This window comes from Lissotriton helveticus, chromosome 11, assembly GCF_964261635.1.
Source record: "Lissotriton helveticus chromosome 11, aLisHel1.1, whole genome shotgun sequence".
Taxonomy (NCBI): Eukaryota; Metazoa; Chordata; class Amphibia; order Caudata; family Salamandridae; genus Lissotriton; species Lissotriton helveticus.
This window is the reverse complement of record NC_136072.1, coordinates 415,840,571-415,866,804: the sequence shown is the minus strand read 5'-3', so window position 1 is coordinate 415,866,804 and position 26,234 is coordinate 415,840,571. Positions and strand designations below refer to the sequence as shown.

The 26,234-nt window shown below is 51.3% G+C and overlaps 1 protein-coding gene across 3 annotated transcripts in view; it reads right to left on the bottom strand.

The window, feature by feature from the left end:
• The window catches only part of STAG1 (STAG1 cohesin complex component), a 1,346,357-nt gene that overhangs the window by 101,479 nt on the left and 1,218,644 nt on the right, over positions 1-26,234 (bottom strand). For all 3 annotated transcript variants that reach the window (XM_078665875.1, XM_078665876.1, XM_078665877.1), the window contains exon 31: positions 13,895-14,005. In XM_078665875.1, coding sequence (XP_078522001.1) covers positions 13,895-14,005 — 111 coding nt within the window. The remainder of the gene's footprint in view (positions 1-13,894; positions 14,006-26,234) is intronic.

The window sequence follows — 26,234 nt, the reverse complement described above, 5'->3', positions numbered from 1 at the left end:
CCTGGTCCTTGCTGGGCCAGACCGTAACCTTCTTTGACCTTCTTCGTGGGTTGCAGCTGTCAAGGCTTGCTGGTGCTCCCGCCAGAAACCAACCTCTCAGCACTCGACATCCTTCATGGGACAGCTCGTATTCGGCTCCTGGTCGTCCTCTAAGTCTCCTGGTCCCTGCAGCTGTAGAGTCAAGGTCTCCATCATCACACCTGAAGCACCCGACATCGATGAGCATTTGTCTACCGAGCCCCTGGTCACTCCTGAATGACCCAGACTCTGTCCCCTCTGCTTTCAGGTACTTCTCGACAAGAGTCCACCATTGGATGCCAACTGACACTTTTCTTTTTTCTCTCAGTGGCATTTCGTTGTAGTCCTCCATTGAGATCGGATCCAATAACGACACCACTTCAGCCCTATGCAACCGGCTTCCCTGGGATAGGTAACTCTGGTACTATGGTAGCTACAGGTGGGGTGGCTCTGGAACCTCCTATGATCCAAAGGGCTTCCGCGTAATCCGCTGGAAGGGGTCCTTAAACTTTGAAACAGCAACCCTGACCTTCCTATTGAATTGTACGTAACATGCAGTTGTGTTCTCACACTGCACCCATCCTCCGTGGGGTCCCTCCTTACTCACCTTGGGTGGTTCCTTGGGGTCCCAGAGATTCTACAAACTCTAGACACTGTCTTGACTCGAATCGTGGTTCTTATACCACAATTTTAGTATATGGTTTGGTCTCCCCCTGGAGCCCACTGTGTATTAGTGCTATGTACGATTGCTTCTGTGCTATAGTATTGTGTGCTTTGTGTTTATCTGGGTGTAGCAGATACTGTAACGTATTTAGAGTGTGTTATAATAATAAATACATATTTTCATAACTACTGTGTGGTTCTCCTTTCATTTAACCAATACAATAAGATTGCATTCTGGTAAAACAAGCTGCTTAACATTCCTTCAAGACTGAGCCTGAAGGCTGCTCTCCACAGCTACCACTTGGATAGCTTTCCAAGGTTATCTTTGACCTCTTAAATCACCATAAGGTTTGTTTGGACTGGTGCAAGATTCCCACTTTAATTAGTGGACATCATATACCAGGCCAGCTTCTCACACTTTCGTACCCTGATGGACCAACACCAGGCAGATGGGCTTTCCTGAAGTAGAGCGGTGGGAGGAGTGGTCACAGACACCTGAATAGGGCTGTGCCTGTCCTCACACAAAGATGTCTCCATCCTACTGTAGTGTGTCTGGAGCCAGGTCAGAGAAAGGCAGGGTCTTGTGCACTACAAAGGCTTTCTTTGAAGTTTGGCTACTTCAAAGGCAGAAAGGGGCAATGCTGGCAGTGCAGCGTAAATACCACTGCAGCGTACGTCCGGAGCCTCGTGCCACCGACATCCATGACACCCATGCCCACTTCGATACACTTCGAACCATCCTCTGTTTACGGCTGGGGAAATGACGCATCGCCTACTACACGGCTGGTGCATCGACGTAGCTTGTCCATATTTTCGACTTGTCCCTTGGGGCCGATTCATCATCAACACTGCACGGTAGTAAGGAACCGAGACTGTGTCCATACCCTGATGTATCCCCTCCACTACTGCGTGTCCAGACCCTGATGTATCCCCTCCACTACCAGCAAGGAATCAAAGCATCACCTCCTCTGACTAGCAGAGAGGAACTGAGGCATAGCCTTCTCTGCTAGAAAGAAACCGACACCTCATTTCTTCTGCCAATAAGGAACAGACACATCACCTCCTCTGCCAGTAAGGAATAGACGCATCACTGTTTTCCGGTGCCTCACCTCCCCTGCGGCTCATATGGTCTTGTGTTTAGAATACTCTTCCTGAGGCGAAAAGCCGGGAAGCTCAGAGGATGATTTTAACTTTGTGTGGTTTTTACTATTATTGTACTTTACCTCTGTTGCATTTACCAGCAGTCGCTGGACTGTTTGCCTGCTTTCCTCTCATCTGGCCCCCCCGCAGCAGAGTTAGGTGCGGACACAGGGTTTTTTCTGATTTTAGTCGCCATATTGGGGGAATCAGTCGGGTAGCGGTGCAGCAGCCTGTCCCTTCCCGCCCTCATTCGCTTCATATGGCCACCTCCATCTGGCCGCGCAGCGGGCGCGCCGAAGGCGCGCTTAAGGCAAGCCCGTCTGCGCCTGTCCCGCGACCAGGGCCAGAGACGCTGCTCGTTTCAGCCCCCATGGTAACATTACTTATAGTCAGCGGGATTTATTGGCTCTCAGACCTCCGGGGTGCTCCCATTTTCAGTCCCTTTCTCCTGAACGGTTTGTCAGTAACTACCTAGGTAAAGCTTGTGATCCTCGGTGGGTTAGTAATCCTTCTGTACAAACATGCCCATTTGTGACCGTTCCACCTGCACCCCAGACCCCTCAAGTGACATTCACACTTAATGCTGGACTCATCAATTGCCGTTCCTTAGTAAAACATTCCCTGGACATTTTTGAGTCTCTCAGCGATAACGACTGGGATCTACTTTTCTTGACTGAAACGTGGCTAGGTGAAGAAACCAACCCAGCACTGTGTTTGGCCATTCCAGCGGGATACAACATCCTTGGTGCCAACCGTCAAAGCAGCCGACATGGTGGCGGGATTGCGATTATTTATAAATCCCTGTGGACAATCTCTTCATTCCCCTACGAACAAATTGACTCTATAGAGGCACTCCCTTTCTGTATTAATTGATCTGCCACTATTACGTGCTCAGGCTTATTGGTTTACCGCCCTCCTAAATCCAGCCCACCGCACTTAGCCAGCCTTACGGACTTTATCCTTCAAGCCTGTTCTCGCTACGCTAATTTCACTCTGCTAGGTGATTTTAATCTCCACGTGGAAGATGAATCTTGCTCGCTTAGCAATAATTTCTTATCCACTTTGGCTGATTGCGGATTGACTCAATTGGTTACCCTCCCTACACATAGAGCAGGCCATACGCTGGACCTCATCTGTTCTAATCTTTCAGATATTACAGTCAGGGACCCCAGTCCTGTGGTTTGGTCTGATCACTACAGTATCCCTTTTGCAATCCATTTGTTCCACCAGGATAGACCCACGATATTAGCTAAGGAGTATGGCAGAAATTGGAGTAAGATCTCACTGGAACGCTTGATGGAACATCTCTCCTCTGCTGACCCCCCAGGAGCCTCGGACCTGGATTTGCGTTTAGATCGTTTTAATAAATGGGTGACTTCAGCCATTGAATCTATTGCCCCTCTTCGTCCCATCAAAACCTATCGCTCAGCCCCTGCCACACCCTGGTATTCAGATGACCTTCGACAATGTAAGACTGTCTGTAAATCTTTGGAACGCCGTTGGAGGCTGACTTATTTGGCAGAATGTAAAATTAAATATAAAGCAGCTCTCAAAGATTACCGGAAAATGATTATAAACCATAAAAGAAGCTACTCTTGAAAAGAATTAATAAGGCTTAGGGCTCTGCCAGGGAAATATTCAAAACGGTTAAACCTTTACAGATCCACAGGCCCTAAACCGACGTCTACCAGTGTCTCAGATCCTTTGTACTCAGCTCTCCGATTTTTTCGAAGATAAAATCGCCTTAATTTATGATTCTTTGCCCAATACTGAAGATCATGACATTAGGGAAGTATTTCCAGTCTCCTCTATCTCACCTCCCGTCTTCGCAGACTTTCAGGAAATTCCAGCTGATCGTTCCGTCCATGAATTACTTATATGCAAGTCAGGGTCACCAAATGACCCCTGGCCGGCCAAACAATTTAAAGCTCTAGCTTCATTTCTTAACCCCCACCTTAATAGCTTTTGGAATGCTTCCTTGAGCACTGGCATTTACCCCGAGACGTGGAAACATGCCCTTTTGGTCCCTATTCTGAAGAAGGTCAATGCCGACCCTGAGAACCCGGCTATTTATAGGCCCATTTCTTTACTTCCAGCTCTGGCTAAGATCCTTGAAAGATTTGCGCACCAACAGCTCCCTAGCTTCATTGAATCTAATGACCTTTTTCACACCTCTCAACATGGGTTCCGGTCTGGCTATAGTACCGAGTCGGCCCTAATAGAGATGGCGGACTCTGTGCGTTGGACTTTGGATAGGGGATCGAGGGCGGTGTTGGTGCTGCTGGATCTTTCGGCAGCATTCGACACCGTCTCCCACCCGATCCTTCTCAACCGCCTTCGAGCTATTGGCCTTCAGGGCACAGAACTTAAATGGATAGCCTCTTTTCTGACCAACCGATCACAACAAGTGTATACCCCTCCTTTCACTTCTTCCAGTCGCCCACTTAAATGGGGAGTGACACAGGGCTCTTCATTGAGCCCACTTGTTTTTAACGTTTATTTTTCCCCACTTGCCGAGTTAATAACGGGAATCAAGATGACATCTTATGCGGATGACATCCAGCTCCTTTTCTCTTCTGACGATTCCAATTTGGCCACCTTTGATCCTCAGAAAAACTGTCTCAGAGACATTGCAAAGTGGATGGACCTCAACTTTTTGAGATTGAATGCGGGAAAGACCGAGGTTCTCTTTTTCAATCAATCCTCCCCTTTGGATTCAAACCTCTGGTGGCCAGTGGATCTGAGCTCCGCCCCCCTCCCCAAGGATTCAGTCAGAAATCTGGGTGTGATAAGGGTCTCTCTTTCCATAACCAAATCCATACGGTATCGGCAGCTTGTTTCTCAAAAATCAGAATGATAAAAAAATGTATCAATTATCTGCCCTGTAGCACCAGGAAAACAATAGTCCAGGCTCTTATTACATCTCACCTGGACTATGCCAATGGCCTGTATCTTGGTCTAGCATCAGGCTTGTGCCACAGACTTCAGATTGTCCAAAATGCCGCAGCTCGGCTAGTCTGTGGCATCTCACTCCGAGAACATATTTCCCCTTATCTGCGAAAGTTACACTGGCTTCAGATTCACAAAAGGGTCGAGTTTAAAGCCATGACTCTGGCCTAGCGGGCTACAAAAGGGCTCGGCTCCACCTACCATTCGTCGAACCTCCGACCCTACAGTAACACCCGTAATTTACGCTCCAATTCTAAGTTGCTACTTTTTACCCCAAGGTTTAAAAAAGTGCGTAAGGGTGGAAAGACATTTCAAGTGTGTGCTTCCACCCGGTGGAATAAACTTCCAATCTCCTTACGTCTGATTCAAGATGAATTGGTATTCCATAAATCCCGGCAACATTCCTCTTTAGTTAAACTGCATCCTCTGGTACGACTTAGTAGTTCTGACCATCAGCGCCGGGACACCCCGTTGGGGTAGCTGCACGCTTTATAAAATACACAAATAAATAATATAGTCTTTGTTTTTGACGCATCTCAGGTACGGAAAGAAGACAGTCCTAAAAGGGCCCCGCAGGAACCTCCTTAAGGATCCACACCAGCCAGGAACAACCATCCTGGACAGTATGCACTCACACCACCCAGGTAGAGCACCACCTGTGGAAAATAGAACGGTTATTCAATAACCAACAAATACCCCACCTCTTGAGACTAGCTCGTAGGCAGAGGAGACAAAAATAATAAACAGCAGTATAGCTGTATTGTTCGTCTAGGAAAGAACATGAACCCTGAGACGAAAACTAAAGAGCAGCAACATTACTGCATACCAATGTGAACAAGACCACACAATGATCATAAAACAAGTTCAAATACTGAAAGTGAGACTTGAGACGCTGGACCGCTTAATACATGTGACTGTTAAAAAGATGCGCCCCGTCAAATGGCGAATCTCAGAGACGCTCCTGACCATTTTGACGAAAACTGCCATCACGCAGTCAGGCCTAGGCATGGCGGCGGAGACTGACCGACCGAGCCATAACTCGACCCACCAAGTCAGTGGTGTCCATGGTCGATAGACTAGAATATTTTGCCAGTCAGGTCAGCCCAAGGGCCTTCCGGGAAGGAGGGACTAAAACGCTCAACTGAGACCCAGAGGCCAAAAGTTGCCCACGCAAACACGCAGGACTTGTTTAACCCTTTTCGTGCTGCGAGAAATTTTGCGCGGTGCGGACGTTTTATTGCGTGGGCGGAGTTCGGACGGCCCTTGGCCGTCCTCCGCACACACCCACCGTGACCCCGGCCGTCCGACGCGCGCAAGGGGTAAAGGACCGAAGGCCCGAGCTTGCGGCCACATGTCTCCAACCAACGAGACTCTAGTAGGAGAAAGTAGTAGAGGAGAGGCTGACGGCAGCGAGGTTGAGGCAGCATGGACCACCAGCCCCTGAGACGTAGGGTCGAGGGAGAGACAGACAGGGTCATCTGGGGCCGGGCGATGACGGTGCGCTATCGCACGGTCCACAGGGTCCCCCGGAGGAGGGTCTTGCTCAGGTCCTCAAAATAATGTTGTATAACGAAGTGCCAAAAGGCAGCAGGGGCTCACATCCGCATTGAACTGGTAGAGCAGATCCAACAAGGGATTGGAAGGCAGCGAGACAGAGGGAGGCTGAAACTGTAAAATGGCCGCAGTCTTGCCAACCACTTGCGCAAACGCTGTACTAGCCTCTGTGGCCAATCTAGGTGGCGACAGCAGGTCATAATTAGGGTACGGTTGCAGGCTAACATGTCTGCCAAGAGCTAAAGGCTCCCTAGCCGGAGGGTGCTTAAGGGTCTGCAGATGCTCCACATCAACCTGTTCCAGGGAACACGTAGGCAACAGAAGGGGGGGGGGGGTTTAGGACTCCCCAGTGGCCTCATCCACCCAAGAGGGGAGAAAAACCGGCCCCAGACGACATCGAGACAATCGCATCTACGTCGATTATTGCCGAAGGAGACTCTGTCGACCTGCGTCGGCTCAAAATCCACAGTGATGGAAGACTGTGGCGGACCACGGCCCGGGGACAAGGCACCCTCTGCAGACGTCAATGCAGGGAGCACCACAATAATGCGCCTGACGCAGTACTGTGGCCTGACGTATAAACGGGAAGCCCAACTGGGTCGACTCCGACGTTGCAGCGACTCTGGTAACGGAGTCAGGGTACTCGAGTCTCGCTGAGAGCGAAACAGCCGGCGAGCTCCCATTCTGAGTCCCCACCACCTCTTTGGGGCCTAAAAGCGCCCCAGGGAGAGGGGTTGACCCAAAGATGGTCTGGAAAGCCTGGAAATAAGCTTCCATCTGGGGTCTGGTTGCCCCAACACCAGGGAATGGAGGATAAGGGGGCTCGATGTCTGCGGGCCCTCGTCTGGCAAAGACCGGGAGCAGTGGGCACCCAACGTCACGACCACACGAGGCCGACGGCTGTCGTGACCTCCTCTTACGCTTACCTGAGGAAGGTGAGCAACGTACTCTGGAACGACTCAGACCGGCCCCGGACCAGATCCCCAGGTCGAGACGGAGACACTCTGACTCCGAACGGCACATCCGGGCGGACAACTTCATGCAACGTTCCTGCAGGGACTTTGGTTTCAGCTTCAGACAGGCGTCTCACTCCACAGAGTCATGGTCCTCCCCCAAGCACCACATTCAGATCGCGTGCAGATCCGTCGCCGACATCTGCAGTGTACAGATCTTGCACAATCTGAAGCTTAAAGGCATTGGTACTCTGTTACCGGACGGGAAAAGTCATCAATAGGGCCTAAAATTACACAGGCCAGAGGTACGAGTAACTTACCTTCGGTAACAATGTATCTGGTAGTGATGAATCTAGCTGTAGATTCCTTAACATAGAATTATCCCCAGGCGTAAGACTGGATTCTGAATACTTTTTGCCACAGCATCCCTGCGCCCCGGGGGGACGGCATCCCGCGACTGCCCAGGCGTCGTCCGCATACGTGACGTCAGCGAGGTCACACAAGTCCCACCCCGGCGCGCCTACATCAGTTTTCTTCGGAGAACTTTTCCGCGCCACAACACGGAGTCAGCAGAGAAACTGTGGCAGCAGGGGAACAGTGTGCGAAACAGCAAAAAAATGGAAAAGAAAAAGGAATGGTGATGAACACCACCGTAAGGAGTAGGGCGAACACTGCAGTACCCAAAATCAGGGAAAGAAGAAAGAACAGAGCACAGCCCCGAGCAGCCACCCTGCCAGTTATGAAAACAGTACCCCCCTTAAGACAAGGAACATATGCAAAATGTCATGACAACATGTAGCAGGACTACAACCCAGACCAAGACCCATCAAGGGGAGCCAGTTCCAAGACAAACAGGAACGACAGACCTCCAAGGCAACCACAGCACAGAGTGCAACAACCCCCCCAAGGGAGCCAGGGCACGGACAAATGACCCAAACCCAGAGAGTAGCAGAGGGGCCAGGACTTTCAGAAACAAGAGGAGGGAAAGGAGTGACGAAGGAAGGCCAGCCTCAATCCTGGAGCAACCAGAGCAGAGGAGCACAGAAGTACCTATAGATACAGCCTCTACAGTGCCAAAGAAGAGGAAGGAACGAAAAGCAAGACAACTTTGTGTCAAAAGAGCAAAAGAATGCACGCACTCATCATAGCCATCCACCGGGAGGGCAAGTGCAGAAGGGCAAGCCAAAGGGTCCTCGCAGAACGGGGAGGAAGGGCGGGCCGTGAAGGAATCTGTGGCTAGAATCGTCTCTACCAGATACATCGTTACCGAAGGTAAGTAACTCGTACATCTGATAGAGACTATTAGCTGCAGATTCCTTAATGTAGAATAGATACCCTAGCCATACCCACGGGGAAGAAGGGTCTGCAGAAGGACCCCACCTGCCTGGACATAACACAGTGTCCCACATGGGACTAGTCCAATTGACAGTGCGAAGAGCCCCGTCCTCCCAGGCAAGGGGGGAAACCCTCACAAGCAGAACACCACCGACCCCAAGAGGAATGTGGGAAGAAGAAAGAATTAGAAGACCGTTCACTATTAAGGGAGGAACAAGAAGCAAGGCCAGGGAGACCGAAGCACCCCACGCCCCTACAAGGCAACAGAGGTTCCATCCGATGCCAGGACAAGGAAGAGGAAGAAAAGCCTAGAGGGCTCAAGGAAATGAGGGAAAAGAAGGCATGCCCACCACGGACAGCAGGCAACAGACCAGACAGAGTGGCGCCGGCAGTAATAAGGCACCGGAAGCATGAAGAACAGCCAGGGGCCGCAGGTAGACCGGGCAGGCTACACCAGACCAAAGGAGAAACACAGAACCATCCCAGTCTCCAGGACAGGAGCATGAAGGCGAGGAAATGCCCAGACACACTACTATGAGGGTTCCGCACACACGACCTAAAGAAGCAACATACATAAACGCCAAGGAGAGCTGAGGCCCGGAGGGGACCAGAACTCCCTAGCAGAGCGCAAGCTATATAAGAGCTACCACTACCCCACATAGGGTATATTAAGTCCCAAGACATGGGAACCCTCTTTGGAAGAAACTCCTGGAGCAGAGGACCCCCCCCCAGCGGAAGGCTTGTCAAGTAGCCCAAGTGAAAAACAGAAGGCCTAACCTCAGGGCCAATTCTGTGCAGACAACTCAAGCAAAAACACACAGTCAACAAAGGGCCGTCCAGCAGCCAACAAAGCCACAGTCCAAGCAAGGAGGACTCGAGTGGCCATAAAACACCTCACAGCAAGGGCAAACGGCCCAAGAGAAGGTCCAGGACCAGATCAACTCAGCAGTCACTGGAGGGGGGTAGGAGGAGGAGGATGGTGCCCTGCCAAGAACCTCTGGATGGCAGAGTCTGCCGGGGCATGGAATAACAGAGTGCCATTGAATGGAAGATCAATCAACCGCTCCGGAACATTCTCAGGGAACACGCCGTCCCGAAGCCAAGCAGGGCGACGGAGGAAGCCATGTCCCGGCCCAGCATCTCCGAGATGTCCAGAGCAGAGCGGAGAATAAACGCTGCTAGCTCCCGGCCATCCAACGCATGATGCCGAAAATCCACCTGAACAGTCTCTTGTGAAGCAGCGGATCACAAAGGCTCAGCCGAGTCCCACAAACAAGAGGAGGACCTATCCAACACACATAAGCCCGCAGAGCAGCGCTGGTCGAGGCAAACATGTTGCGCCCTCAAGATTCCAGCCAGCGGGCCCCTCGGAACGGTGGAGACAACAGTGGTGGCAGGGAGGGAAAAGCAGTCCACAAAAGTGGACTGGAGGCAGAGGAGTGGAGGGAAAGACACGCCGGGTTACGTGGCGCCGGAAGAAGCCGGTGCAGGAGGTGTTGAGGCACCGGTTCCCCTGAGGCAGGGTGCCTCCAAGCCCCCATCAGGGAAGAAAGGAGCAAACCCTCAAAGGGAAGCAAAAGTTCCCCCCCCCACCAGGGCCCTGGTGGAGAACCTCCAAAAGATGGTCTGCCGGGAAATGAGCCACCGGGTCACCCATGTGCAGAATACCCACAGCCGTGGACACTGCGTGAGCGAAAGCCGCACCCGCCTCCGTAGGGCCCCGCGGTGGGAAAAGCAACTCCTCCGTGGGCGGCGGCTGTAAACTAAGGCGGCCGTCCCCAAAGCCAAGCTGGGAGGGCAAAGGCCAGACCTGGAAGTTAGGAGGAACCGAAGAGTGGGGGACCTGTTGCTCCTCCGCCCTTTTAATGACGCCAGTGAAAAAGCCACCACGCGGCAGCCCTTCTCCGAGGAGGATGACACCAGTAGGCACCCAACCTCCGGAGAAGAGGGAGCGTTCGAAGACGAATCCGCGACTCGACGCCTGTCTGGTGCAGTCGTGTCCGCCGCCTGAGGCAGGACGTCATTACCATCCGGCACCAAAGGAGAAGCCGGACAGGACTCCTCCAAGCCACACAGCGCCGAGGACCGGAGCGGAGCCGAAGTGGCCAAGGGGCTGCTTCTGATTGGCACCGACTCAACCTCCGACGAGGGAGACGCCTGAGTGGAGGAACGAGAGGGACCAGGGGAGTGACACGAAGCCCTCTGCCAGCCCTGGCCCAGAATGTGACAGAGGTGGACCGCTGACCCAAGCCGCACCACCAGGGCCGATTCAACCTCCGACGAGGCAGCCGCCAGCGTGGAGGGACGAGAGGGGCCCGGAGGACGATTAGGTGTCCCCGTCCACCCTCGACCCAGAGCAGGACGAGGGGGTCCACCGTCCCCTGTGGCGCTGCCCGGGCCAGCAGGCACCGGCGCAGCGTCAGCTCAGCCGTGGACAAGACCGCCGCCTTTCCAGAGGGCAGAGCGGGGTCCGGGGATGCGACCCGAGCCCCGGCGACCTCCCGCGACACCACAAGGACTCCCACGGGAGTATGCGGCGAGGCAGAGGCGCCGTGGTTCGAAGGAGGGACCTCCGAAGGGCCGCACCCCAACAGCACCACATCCTCCAAGCCTGGAGCCGAGCCAGTCGGCGCCGGAGCCGCCGCGGAGGGTCCCGCACAAAGCAAGGGATCCTCTGACGTCCCAGGAGGGGAAGGAGGAGACGCCAGCGAGGCCTGCAAAGCTGCCGCATATGTCTCCATCTGGACTCTCAACGCCCCTTCACCAGGAAACAGTGGATAGGAGGGCGACACGCGGGGCCGCATCACCCGCGGAGAGCCCACGCACCTAGAAGGCCGAACACCAGCCCCCGGGGACAAGCTGCGACACTTACCCACCGGGGAAGCGACGCTTTCGGGACATCGAAGAATGAGGACGCCGACAACAGCAGTTTCTGAAACCGTCTGCCGAGGGTGAATGAGGGGATGAAGCCGACCTCGCGAGACACGCTGAGAGTAGTTTCATGCGGTGCTCCAACTGCGACTTCAACTGTTGGCACACCTCACAATCAGTGGTGCCGTGAGCTTCCCCTAAACACCACATGCAAATGAGGTGAGGGTCCGTCGCCGACATAAGACGCTCACACAACGTGCAAGTCTTGAAGCGCGAAGGCATTCGCACACTGTTCCACCAAAATATATCGCAATGATGAATGAAAAGAGGTGCCCAAACAGAGACCGGATCCGCATTGCACGCGGAAAAGGAAAAAACTGACGTAGGCGCGCCAGGGTGGGACTTATGTGACCTAGCTGACGTCACATACGCGGACGACTCCTGGGCGAAGTCGCGTGATGCCGTCACCCCGGCGCGCAGGGATGCTGTGGCAAAAAGTTTTCCAGATCCAGTCTCACACCTGGGGATAATTCTACGTTAAGGAATCTGCGTCTAGTAGTCTTTATCAGATGAACTGCTTCTCTTGGATCCAAGTTGTAGGCGCGGAAAAGAAGGAAATGGACGTTGGCGCGCTGTGAGGGACTAATATGGCTCTACTGATCCGTGGACGACGTCAGGGCGGAGCCAAGCGGCGCCATCCCCTGGGGTGCAGAGGTACTGCTGAAAAATCTCCAGTTCTGGACTGGCGCCTGGGGTATATTCTAAGTTAAGGAATCTGCGGCTAGATGTCTCGATCAGATCAACAATGCAAGTCTGCTTTGAAGTTGTTGCAGTCCCAATGCACCCATGTCCAAAAGGCACTAGGCTCTGAAGCTTCCTTCATGTCCACGAGGCTGACCTGTCTCTGCAATCCTATCTCAACTTTCACTATTGTAATCACAACCTTAAACACAGCTGTGACAGTCATCAGTTTTTCAAGCTTGTTTATTTTGCCATCCAACACTGCCGGTGTTTCCTTCTGCCCAACGATTAATTCCCCTACAACTAGGTCCCTCATGTCATTCAGAGAACTAAGAACGTAAGCCTTGTTATTGTTTCTGAGGTTAATTAGGCATGGTGCATCCCATATATATCTCTGCATCCTGTCAATCAGCAGCCAAGATTGCTGCGAGGCCCCACACCTTCCGGAGGAATGCTTCTGGGTTGTCTCCCTCCCACAACCAATGGGGTGCACTAGCTTTAATATCACATATCTACAGCAGTTACATCAACATTTTCCAGGAGATGATCCCTCTGGTGCATTAAGGCTGCAGGGGAACAGCACCCAAAGGCCCACAGCGTGCATCTTACAGGCTGCACCAATACCCCTAGCATGTTCTCTGTCCAGTTTCCACCATCTTGCTTGTGTCTCCGGGTACTTGAAGAGTCAACCCTGGTCGTTCCTTGGAGAATCACCAGATGTAGCTACACTGAAAAAGGATGCACTGTTTGTCCCCGCCTCCATCCTGAGGATCTCAGCCCCATGAGTGAACCTTATAGGCAAATGAGAGGAATTGGAAGGACAGCAAACTCAACTCATTATGTTTGGCAGAAAGCTAGCAGATTCCACACAACTGTCCAGCGAAACGTCATTGTGCTATGAATCCAGAAAAACACAAAGGTTGCAACATTTTTTTTAGCCCTTGTTCCTTATTTTTGGGACACATGCAGAACTTAAAAAACACCCTCTGCCTATTCAGTTTTTGGCAACAAATCTTCAGATGTATGTTCTCTTACTCATGAAATATAGAATTCCTCTTACTGTCATCAACTTTAGTTTTTATTAGGGAACAGAAAACTTTGGGTGTAAGGCAGTTTCCACAAATCTGTTACAAATGCACCTGGACAACTTACTCTGGAGAATAAGCTTTTTCTATTATTTCTTTTTAGAAATCTTCGTTCTCACAAGCAGAAGTATTGACTGAAAACAAAAATCTAAAATGCCCACTGACAATGATGAAAAATAAATAGGACAGGTACAAGTAATAGACCTTAGAGTGGCATTCATAAAAAAACATGCTGGAAAATGTAATGTGGGGCAGCTGGTGTACGTCTTAGATTGGCCATGATTATTTAAGCAGTCATTTCTCCTTTTGATCTAATACAGAGAGGTAAGTAACTTGTTCATCTGAAAAGAAGAGTTACTAACCTTGGTAACAATATATCTGGTAGAGACACAGTCTAGCCGCAAATTCTTTAACCTTTTGATCTAATACAGAGAAAATTCTAAAAAGACTGAAGATTAAAATATTCACATCCAAACCATTGACAGTCTTCAATTAGAAAAGTAGCTTTGAGAGGCATTTCAGTAGAAATAACTTCAGACTACATTAAAACGTTTTGAGATGTTACTAATTTACAATGGTACTTACACATTATGTCTTACTCCCGTTCTCACTTTCATGTAATTCATTGCGGTTCGGTCCTTTCGATTCAGGTCCTCCATTTTCTGTGGTCCCAGCCAGGACATCTGCATCTGAGGACTACAAGGACAAACACATCAGCATGATGCATGCACTAAGACAAAAGGGACAGCTAAATGAATCTGGTAATTATTTGTAACAACTTTGCAATATAAAGATTCCCACAGTGCACGGCCCTGCCATATACTAGGTGGTATTGGAACATCATTCTTTACTAAAACTGTTTTTTAAAATATGGATGTCTACTGTGTGGCTGGAATGACTAATTAAGACAGCCTAAAAGCCACAAGACTTCATCCACAAGACTTTATAAATTATTATTTTCTTTCGGATCCAGAATGATGCCAAGGAAATTCAAAGGTAAGGATTCTGCGGCTAGATGTCTCCATCAGATTGATACTTCTAGTCGTCTAGGGACCTGGGAGGGATGCATATTTTTGTGAAGAAACACTAATCTGCAAAACTGTTATTATGGGCATTCAACTTATTTTGCACTGTGAACAGGACTTGCATGATGTGCCTGGTTTGCAAAGCAGTATTCCCTCTTCTGGAGAGGAGCATGAAGTTAACAGCCAAGCAACCAGATTGTTTTTATGTTGTCTGTCCTACCCTGCCTAAACTAATTATGGACATAATGTCTCAGTGAATGGGTTTATGGACTACCAAATTGTGCACTCATGTATTTGAAGAGCACACTACCAGCGAAGGATAATTTCTGGTAGAGAACCTACTAAATGTGGATTCCTCAACTTGTGAATTCTCCCAAGCACCAGAATGGACCCTGAGATTTTTTAATAGCAATTTCCTCATGACTTGGTAGGTGGCGTTGGTCAGCTGTGTGTCAGATCCGTCCCACACAAGATGTGACATTAGGGCCACTATATTTGTAACACCTCTCCATGCGGACATCAGTTGCTTTCTGATCTTTGTCTGTGCTGTCAGATGCGGAGTCCATAGAAATCAGAATTTTCTAGTGGGCAGTCTCTAGATTGAGATATTATTGAATCCATTCCACAGAACAGGAAGGTCGTTGAGCAACCTGCAATTAGATAAAGTCTCTACCAGAAAAGAAGTAACTAAAGGTAACTCGTTCTTCTGATAGAGATTTCTAACTACATATTCCTCACCTTGTGAGCAAATAACAAAGCAGTACCGCCTTAAGTGGTGGGTCTTTAGAAAGGTTGAACAGGGAAAAAGTGGAAGATCGCACAGCAAAGTTCAGTTAAAGATAAGAATTTTAGGAGTGCATTTTTAGCATTTATGAGGTTTGCAGCCCGGGAGGCGTCTCTTGTCAAGGACGTCCAATGTTAATGTAAAGAAGTGCCTCCAATGAATATTGAAAACATCCCCTGGCGCTCCACTCTGAGATCAATTTAAACAAATTTCAGGAAGAAAATTCATACAACTTGTTTGTTTGAATAAAGTCTTATTTTGTATTTGTAAATACTTGTTTCAAAACATCTCTTGATCAATTGTAAAGTTCATTGAACACTGATGAAAAGTAACGATAACACATATTGAGTCCGAGGACTCAATATGTGTTATCGTTACTTTTCATCAGTGTTCAATGAACTTTACAATTGATCAAGAGACGTTTTGAAACAAGTATTTACAAATACAAAATAAGACTTTATTCAAACAAACACGTTGTATGAATTTTCTTCCTGAAATTTGTTTAAATTGATCTCAGAGTGGAGCGCCAGGGGATGTTTTCAATATTCATCTTTAGAAAGGTTCACACCAGAAAACCCTGCAGGACAGACCAGGCAAAATGACCCTCCCTTCAGACTTTGTTGTTTATGCAGTAGTGCTTTGAGAAAGTATGATTCAAAGCAGAGATACCAAAACTAGGAAAGGAGCACGCCAGTGCCAGGGTAGCAGCCTTTGCTATGGAGAGAAGAGCATGCAACCTTCTGCGGCTGTTTCTTTACCAGCCCATACCAGATCTTTATGCATAAAACGATCCATCTGGTGAAGGTTCATTTCTGTACCACTTTACCTTTCTTTATTTCAAGAGAACCCCACAAACAAGCTGATCGTCCAATTGGTGGTCTCTGGTAGATCAATTTAAAAATTCAGAGCCCTCTGAGGGTCAAGGCATGTCTCCTCTTTGGAAGGGTATGGAGGAATGTATAAAGTCGGTAAGGTGATGGATTGTCTTAATTGACTACCTTTGGCAGAAATGCAGCTTTCGTCCAGAGCACCAGCTTGTTGAAGTAACTTACCTTCTGTAACGACATATGTTAGTTTTAGACTCCTTACCTTAGAATTTTCACCAGACGACAGACTATAGCTAGAGATTTTTCTTAGCAGTACCCCTGCATGTGGGTAGGTAGCGTTGGTCGACTCCGCGTCTGCCAGCCACATCGTGGTCGCCGGAATGATGTTGCGGTGCCTACTTAGACGCCACTCCTGCGCGCTGACGTCAGTTCGGACATAACTTTCCACGACAGAAGCACAGCGCCATGCAAGACACTGACCACTGGTGCTCCACAACTAGGGCCCTGGAAGGGAGTCCCTATCCTTAGAAATCAGTTCGAAGAGCGGGGAGGATGGGTGGGGTGGTAAGGAATCGATAACTAACGTGTCTTACAGATACATCATTACCAAAGGTAAGTAACTTGTTCATCTGAAAGGAAGAGTTACTAACCTTGGTAACAATATATTTGGTAGAGACACAGTCTAGCCGCAAATTCCTTAACTTAGAATATCTCCCTAGGTGTCAAACTGGATCCGGAAAATCTTTTTCTCCCCAGCAATACCTCTGCACGCCGGGAGGCGTCGTCGCCCCGCTCCGTCCTGACGTCGTCCTGGAAGTGACGTCAATGGAGCCACATAAGCCCCTCCGGGCGTGCGGAATTCAGTTTTCTTTAGGAAACGTTTCTGCGCCACAACGCGGAGCCATGACAAAAACTGGAATAGCACAGGAACAGTGTGTGATAAAAGATAAAAATAAAATTGTTGAAACAACAACGATAAGCAACATAAAAATGAGTCAAATCATGTAGTATGATAAACAATAGTTAATTGAGAAGCACCCAGTACCATGAGGGAACTGAAGGGAGCCAACAGAGCACTTGCTGCAAGCAAGGGCATACGTGCCATGCCATGCCCCATCTGCAAGGGGTACTGTCTGCGGCACGAAAAATATGACAAGCCAGGCCCAGCCCGTCACCACAGTAGGTAGGGTAAAAGAAACACTACACTGAAGCTACCGGTATCAAGACAAGTGACTAGAAGTGAACGACCCGAAGAAAGTACACTACACCCGCATTTCTGGGATCGAGGGACTGTATTACCAACGAGAACCCAACCAAACCAACTGCCATAGAGGAAGGCGGCACAGGCGTGAGCGAGAATGAAAAACATAAGAACTCCAGGCATGAGGCAAACAGGTGGAGCAACTTGAGAAGGCAGTGAAAAGCAGGACGTGAACATAACGTGAACCGCTCAAAAACGTGGACGGAGTGGAGAGCCAAAGGCCTTGATAGCCGACCAATACCCCCTGCGCCAAGGAAGGTGCGAGAACACGCCAGCAAACAAACACTAAGATGGAGGGGAGGCCAGAGAACTCGACGTAGAACACACCCTACCCCCAGAGGGAGGTGTGAGTACACACCTCTGGAAGACCAACGTCACCAGAAAAGTGGGGGGCTAGGTAGAAAACACCACCTGAAAAGGTCTTCGTAGAGCAGCGAGGATGGGCGGGCGTTAAGAAATCTGCGGCTAGACTTTGTCTCTACCAGATATATTGTTACCGAAGGTAAGTAACTCTTCCAACTGATAGAGACACCTAGCCACAGACTCCTTAACTTAGAATAGATACCAAAGCCATACCCTATAGGAGGAGGGTCTGAGAGACAATCACCAAGTTCCAAGAGAACCGATTCGTCAAAAAACCGACGAAACACGGTGGAAACGGCAATACCTGGGCAACTGACATGAGACCCAGGAACCTTCGTAAGGAACAAGAACAAGGGACAGCAAAGACATCACAATCCCGCGATGGACAGGGTAAGACCTGTGTTGTGCAGACACAGTGGAAAGGTCAGTGTCAAAGTAAACAAGCATTTGCAATGCAATAGGTCTCGCATTTGCGAGAGTTTGAGCTATTGGCATTGTAAATGATAATGCCATTTATTTATATGTTGGTTTCAAAACAGATAAAAAAGGCATTGTCATTAACAATGCCAATAGCTTAAACTTTCGCAAATGCGAGACCTAATGTAATGTAATGTAGACATGTAATCGAGCCAGTCGCAGCAACGGAGGAGGCTGTTGGAAATGTCACAGTGAAAGCCCCTTCTTTTTATGCCCAACTTGAGTTGAGGAGTAGGTGGGAGTGATGCTGGTCAAACAAGTCCGTCCGTGAAGCAGGGGGCGGGGAGCGAGCCTGCTTAGAGGAGAAAAACAGATGGCCTGAGAAGAGTCCGAGAAGAAAGAGCAAGAGGAGAAATAATCAAGGGAACAGAGAGTCAATGAAGGGGAATGAAAGAGAGAAAGAGAAATAAGGTGATAGAGAGAGTAAATAAAGGGTAAAAAAAAACAGAGGGAGAGAGAAAATGAAGGGGGAGCAAAAAGAGAGCGAGAAGATGCAATAAACAAGAGCGGCCGGGAAACTGAAAGTACGGCCGGCCAGCCATGAATAATTAGGGGAGGAGAAGCCGCAGAGCGCACGCTGGGAGAAGCCCTTTGATGTGGTGGCGGCAGTGAAAAAATGCAATTAGGAGGGAGGGAGGGAGGCCGATGCGCGTGCTTGTTTGGTCACGTGATTCACGTGAACTCGAAGAAAACCGCACGAAAAAACCCTTGGTTTCACGAGTATTTTGAGCACTTGAATTCTCGCTCCGCTCAATGTGCCTGCGCATTGATAGGTCGCGAGACCTAAAAACAATGGAGTGACCCCGACAAGAAGGAGCCTTGCACTAGGCCCTATGATCTATGAGGAGGGCGGCCCAAAGGGGCCAAACAACGTGACGACGGTAGACCCTACCGACGGAAAATAGAGCACAGTGGATGGCAAAGGAAACAGTGGGAAGACTATCCGGCCAAGAGCAGGAGCCACAACAAGAGGCCCGTGTGGGTATGAAAAAACACATTAAATGTGTACCCCCTAGGACATGACAACAGTGGCAGGGTTGAACCCAGAGTATAAGGGCAACCAAGATAGAAGAGGTACCATCAAGCAAAAGCGCAGTAGGTAGGCATGCAGCCAATCGTTCCAAAAGGGACCACAGTACGGGGCTAACCGGCAAAGCAAGGAACACATAGAAGACTCTAACCCGAAGGAGAGAGTGAGCAAGAAGTTCCAACACTAGGGCAGAAGGAACTTAGTATGGCGCACGCAGCCCTGTGGTGTGTGGAACCTATGCCATAGACCCACAAGTTACTTACCTTCGGTAACAATATATCTGTAAGAAACAGTAGTTAGTGTTAGATTCCTTACCTTAGAATATCCCCAGGCGTCAGACTGGATCCGGAAAGTTTTAGTCAGCAGTACCCCTGTGCGTCGGTAGGCGTCGTGATCGCCAGGATGACGTCGGTGTACTTAAACACCGCCCTTGCGCGCTGAAGTCAGTTCTGTACATAGCTTTCCGCGCCAGGAACGCAGAGCCATGATATTAACCGACACTGGTGCCATCAAACTAGGGCCCTGAAAGGGATATCCTTAACCCTAGATATCGGTTCGCAGGACGGGGAGGATGGGTCAGACGGTAAGGAATCTAAAACTAACTACTGTTTCTTACAGATATATTGTTACCGAAGGTAAGTAACTTGTGCATCTGAAAGAAACAGGTTAGTCTTAGATTCCCTACCTTAGAATAGATACCCCAGCAATACCAACCACGGGGGTGGGTCTGCGAACCAAGATCACACCAGAAAGTCCTGGAGAACGGAACGGCCTAAAAAGCCATCTCTCTGGACTTGGCTGTCCAGGCAGTAGTGCTTAGCAAACTTGTGCAGCGAGGCCCACGTAGCTGCCTGACCGGTGTCCTGCAAGGGGACTCCCCGACCCAAGGCAGTAGTAGCCGCCGAGGCCCGAGTGGGATGGGCGCGCAGCCCAACAGGAGGCTCCTTTTTCGCCAAAGAGTAGCAAACCTTGATGCACAAGCAACCAACCAAGAGATGGTCCGCTTGTGCGCCGCCCGTCCCTTCTTAGCGCCCACGTAACCAACAAAGAGCTGGCCATCCACCCGGAACTGGCGTGTGCGATCTAGATAGAAGGAAAGCGCATGTTTTGGGTCCAGACGGTGGAGCCTCTCTTCCTCTTTCGAGGGATGCGGAAAGAAGGTGGGCAAGGTGATGGACTGCCCAATGTGAAAGGCCGTGACCACTTTGGGCAGGAAAGAAGGACGAGTCCTGAGAACAACCTTGTCCGGACGGACAGAGAGGAAAGGAGGTTTAGAAGATAGAGCTTGGAGCTCACTCACTCTCCTGGCAGAGGTGATGGCAACCAGGAATGCAGTTGTAAGAGTCAGAAGACGAAGAGGACAGTTATGAAGTGGCTCAAAGGGAGCGCACATCAGGTACGTCAGAACAAGATTCAAGTCCCACTGAGGCAGCACGAAGGGAAATGGAGGAAACGTGTGAGTGATGCCTTTCAAGAATCCATTTACAACAGGGGTCTTGAAAAGAGAAGGCTGATCAGGAAGCCTTAAGAAGGCTGAAATGGCCGAAAGGTAACCCTTGATAGTGCCCAGAGCAGAGCCCTACTGGGCCAGAGAAAGAAGGAAGAGGAGAACCTCTGAAAGGGGGGCAGAGAGTAATCCACAGCCTTTGCTGTGCACCATGCCACAAATTTGTTCCACCTGCAGGCGTATACCGTTTTTGTGGAGGGACTCCTGGCTGCCAGAATCACATCACAGACTTCAGGAGGCAAGTCAAACGGCCTCAACTGTCGCCGCTCAATCTCCACGCATGTAGGTGGAGACTGGACAGGTTCGGGTGGAGGACCGTCCCCTGCTGCTGCGACAGAAGGTCCTCCTGAAGAGGCAGACGAATCGAGGGATCAACTTACATACTGAGGAGCTCTGGATACCAGTATCTTCGTGCCCAGTCCGGAGCCACAAGGAGGACGTGGGCCCGGTCTCGCCTGATCTTCTTCAGCACTCTGGGCAGAAGTGGTATAGGCGGAAAGGCGTACAACAGACCGCAGCCCCACTCGCGACGAAAAGCGTCGCCGAGCGAGTGCCGCTTTGGAAATTCCAACGCGCAGAACTGATGACATTGTGCATTCTCTTCGGTGGCGAATAGATCTAACCAAGTCTCTCCCCACTGCTGAAAGAGACCTAGTGCCACGTCAGAGTTCAGACGCCATTCCTGATCCATCATGCACCGGCGGCTGAGTTGAGTTCGTCCGCGCTGGCGTTCAGGGATTCGGCCAGATGTTGAACCACCAGGGTGACGCCCTGGTATTCCAGCCATGTCCAGAGGCGCAGAGCCTCCTGGCAAAGGGACCACGACCCCACCCCGCCCTGTTTGTTGCAGTACCACATGGCGGTGGTGTTGTCCGTGAACACCTGCACTAAACTTCCCCAGACAGAGGGAAGGAATGCCTTCAGTGCAAACCAGATCTCCTGCAGCTCCAGAGGGTTGATATGGAGCCGGGACTCCACCGGAGACCAGGGGCCTCTGATCTCACTCTCTCCCATCTGTCCCCCCCCCAACCCAGGAGGGACGCATCTGTCACCACTACGTGCTCCGGTTAGGGTAGGGAGAGATCTGCCGCTGAGCCAGTTGCGGTTCGTGAGCCACCACTGCAACTGACTTGCAGTGCCCTCCGAGATCAGGACGTTGTCGGACAGGTTGCCCTGATGATGTGCCCACTGACACTTCAGGTCCCACTGCAGAGCCCGCATCTGCCACCTGGCGTGATGCACCAGAAGGATGCAGGAGGCCATCAGCCCCAGGAGCCGCAGAGTCAACCTGACCGAGACTCTGGATAAAGGCTGAAAGATCGGAATCGGAGCCTGAATAAACCCGAAACTGCGCAGTGTCCAGAACCGCTCCGATGAAAAGGAGCTTCTGAGAGGGGCACAGGTGTGACTTCGGCACGTTGATGGAGAACCCCAGCGAGTGCAGGTCGGCCGTAGTCTGGAAGTGGGAGAAGACTGTTTGGGGCGAGCCCGTCTTCAACAACCAATTGTCGAGATAGGGGAAGACTGAAACCCCTGATCTGCGCAGATGAGCTGCGACCACCGCCATCACTTTCGTGAACACCCGAGGGGCGCTGGTAAGGCCGGAGGGGCGCACGGTAAACTGAAAGTGCTCTTGGCCTACCATGAACCGCAGGTAGCACCGGCAGGACGGGGATGTGGAAATACCATCCAGTCTCCTGGGTCCATGAAAGCTAGGACCTGAGCCAAAGTCAGCATCTTTAACTTCTCCTTCCGGAGGAAGCCGTTGACGCTCCGTAGGTCCAAGATAGGGAGTAGCCCACCTTTGCCCTTCTTGGGTACCAGAAAGTAGTGGGAATAGCAACCACGTCCTACTTCTGGCCCAGGAACGCGCTCAATGGCCCCCTTGGCCAAGAGGGCCGTAACTTCCTCCTGCAGGAGTTGCAAGTGATCCCCTGACATGCGGTGGTACTGCGGTGGCATGGCTGGAGGGGTCGCCTCGAAGGGGAGGGAGTAGCCCCTTCAAACGATTTGCAGCACCCGCCTGTCTGACCTGATTGTACGCCAGTGGAGGTGATGGCGAACCTTGCCCCCCACTGGCGTCGAATGGGCCTGAAATGCCGGACTAGGAAGGGCTTAGAGGCAGATGCTGCGGGAGCGGATGTGGACTGACCCTGCCGTTGTCCCCCAGCAACGCCACGGCGGTAACCACGTCCACGTTGAGACTGGTTCTGGCTGGACGTGTGGGGGCACCTCTTCCTTGGCCACGAAAGGGGCGAAAAGCGGAAGTTTGATGGCGTTGGCCTAGGCCCAAGGACTTGGCCGTAGCCCTGGAGTCCTTGAAACGTTCCAGCGCACTGTTCGATTTGTCAACAAAAAGGCGACGGCCATCAAAGGGCATGTCCATGAGCGTGGCCTGGACATCCCCAGAAAAGTTGGCGAACCTCAGCCAGGCGTGGCGACGAACCGCCACTGTTGTTGCAATCGCCCTACCCAGCGAGTCCGTGGTGTCAAGTCCACACCGCATCGAGTAGCGTGCTGCATCCCGCCCTTCCGCCAGGGCGAGTCGTGTCCGGGCCTCCTCCGGGCGCTGTGGCAGCACCTCTGCAACCGTATCCCACAGAGAGTGGGTGTAATGGCCCAAAAGGCAGGCGGTGTTGACAGACCGCAGCCCCAAACTCAGGGAGGAGAATAGTATCTTCCCAAACTGATCATACCTTTTGGATTCCCGATCCGGAGGAGCAGTCCGGAATGCGGTCTGGGACGTAGAGGCCTGGATCACCAGGCTCTCGGGGTGGGGTGAACTGACAGAAAGCAAGGGTTGCCCGGAGCCGGGCGGTGGCGTCGGGCCACGTTCCGATCTACAGGGAGGCCTGTGGAGGGCTTGGACCAGGTGCCCATCAGAACGTCGGTGAGGGCTTTGTTAAACGGCAGTAGAGGCTCCGAGGAGCTTGCCTGCAGTTTGAGCACCTCAGTGAGGAGGTTAGTCATCACGGCCGCGACAGGGAGCTCAAGAGCAAAGGCCTTGGCCGCCCTGTTCAACACCACGCTGTAAGCAGCCCCGCCCTCCGAAGCCACAGCGGGAGGAGAGACGAATCCAGTGTCTGGTGAAGTGTCCAGGCCACTGGCCTCCCCCAGCTCTTCTGCCCAGTCCTGGCTAAACTTGCACTGCTGTGCCAGAGGGTCCTCAGACCCCACCCAGTCCTCCTCGCCATCCATCTCCTGATAAACAGGCAAAAATGATGGAGCCGGGTCGTAGGTGAAGGCCTCACCCATCGACGCCGGAGTCGGCGCTGATCCGATGCCGGACCCTGGGGTTGGCGCCAGCGGAGTTGTAAGGTCGACTAGCGACGACCCGTATCCAGGCCTGGATCCTGCGGCGTCGGGACCGAAGTCGGCGACGGCGTCAGGGCCGAAGCACTCGACGGCGCCAGGGCCAGAGCCGCCGGTCTGCTAGGGCTCCCAGTCAGACCCGCAGGGCCCAAAGGCACCTCGGCAGGTTCCGACAGAGGGAAGTATGACCTTATGGCCATGAGGAAAGCACTTATCTCCTCCAGCGTCGCCTGCATCCCAGGGACCGGCGGGTATGGAGCTGGTTGCGGCGCCTGCGGCTCCAACAGAGCCGCGTGGGTGGTGTTGCCCGAACCCACGGCCGCGTCGTGCGAGCGTCGGGGGTAGTTGGAAGAGCGATGACGCCTCTTTGACTTCTTTTTAGAATGCCTCGACTTACCCGAGTACTTGGAGCCCGACGAATGGTGGTCACTCGTCGAGCGGCGCTGACTGAGGCTCCGCAATCGGTCCCTCTACTTCCTGCTCGACCGGGACCTCGAGCGGAGCAGACTACCAGAGCTCGAACAGCTTACGGGACCTCTCCCGTCTAGCCTTCGAGGTCAAGGCCCGGCAGTCCGGGCACGACTTGTCATCATGGTCAGCCAGAGGCAGTAAAGGCACCGATGGTGGGGGTCTCGCAAAGTTTAAAACCAGGCATCCCTTTCGGCACCACGAATCAAAGGTCGACTCGAAAAGTGATCAAAAAAGTTAGTCAAAAAATGACTGGAGTACTGCTCTTCCCGGATCTGAGCTTACTGGCGCGGAAAAAGAAGAACTGACGTCAGCGCGCAAGGGCAGCGTCTAAGTACTCCGACGACGTCATCCCGGCGAACACGACGCAGACAACGGAGCCGCAGACGATGCCTACCGACGCGCAGGGGTACTGCTGACGAAATTTCTTGGATCCAGTCTGACGCCTGGGGATATTCTAAGGTAAGGAATCTAACACTAACCTGTTTCTTTCAGATACAGGCGACAGGAATGTTGCCACATATACGTGAAGTGACGAAACCCGAAACAGAGGATCCGCTCAATAATTACACTGTACCGGTGAGTAGAATAACAGTCATGGAACAACAACAGTACCCAGAAGGGGAGAAATCTGACCTCTCGTGATGCAGGGAAGGACAGAGACCAAGATACTGGTAGTAAAGGATCGACAGAAAGCAGCGAAAAATTCCCTCACCGTAATGCCACTGAAAGAAGCAACCCTGGCAGAAAAGGATTGAGACCTTATTAGAGAGCAGCTGGTGTGGGAACCATTACACCAGTGCTACAAATGTGAAAAAGAACCTACACCCCAGGAAACATAGGGGGTGGAGCACAGATACAGTGGCAAAAAGTTATAGACTAGAGCCACTCAGGGAAGATGTAAGAATATGAACAGGGCAGTAGCGAGTAAACAGACAGTGCTTGAGCCTGAAGGAAAGACGTGAGGCACCACCCGTGTGCACCAATACGGCGAGTATTCACAGGGGCGCATGTCCATTTGGTAGACCGGCAAGAATGCCACAGCAATGCCGTAAGAACACGCCCGGAAAATACAGGTGTCACAAACCCTTTGAAAAAGTGGAAAGGGAGCCCGTACGGAACTACGGACAAACTGTACACCACCAAAGGAACACCTTGAAAGAAACCAACCCTATGGATCTCACCAGAGGAGACATCCTACAACAGTAGAAATAGACAAATCGCGGCAAAACTGCCTGGTAAGGAAGTGTAGCAATATAACTGCCAACAAAAACACCACATAGGGTAAAGGCACAACCCTACAAAAGAAGGGTCCCACTTGAGCAAGCTCGTAGGCAGAGGCTCAAAAGAAAGGTAAACACAGCTAAACTAGCTGTAGCAGAACATGAAAATAACATGGCTGAACAGCCACACAACCCAGAACATCTGTAATCCACAAGGGGTAATAGAAAAGAAAGTGACGTTACCGCCACAAAACCAAGAACCCTCCATTATGATTAAGACCTGGGAAGACAACCAAACAGACAAGAGGCGCCCGACTGCCGAATAAGCATGGGCGTCAAAAAGAGTGACCTCATCAAAAGGTAGATCTCAAAGTTGCTCTTGAACATGCTCTGGAAGACGCCATCGCGCAACCACGCATGGCAGCTCATTACCACCGATCGGGCCATAGCCCTACCCACAGAGTCAGTGGTGTCCATGGCAGCCCTAATCAAAAACTGTGCCATAGCATGGCAATCACGGATAATGCGGGCCAGCTCCCCGCCAAGGAGGGGAGGAGCAGCTCTACAGAGTCCCATAGGGCAAAAGTAGCCCGAGCAAACACAAACACACACACACACACAGTGTTGAGGGAACTGAGTGTGGAGCTT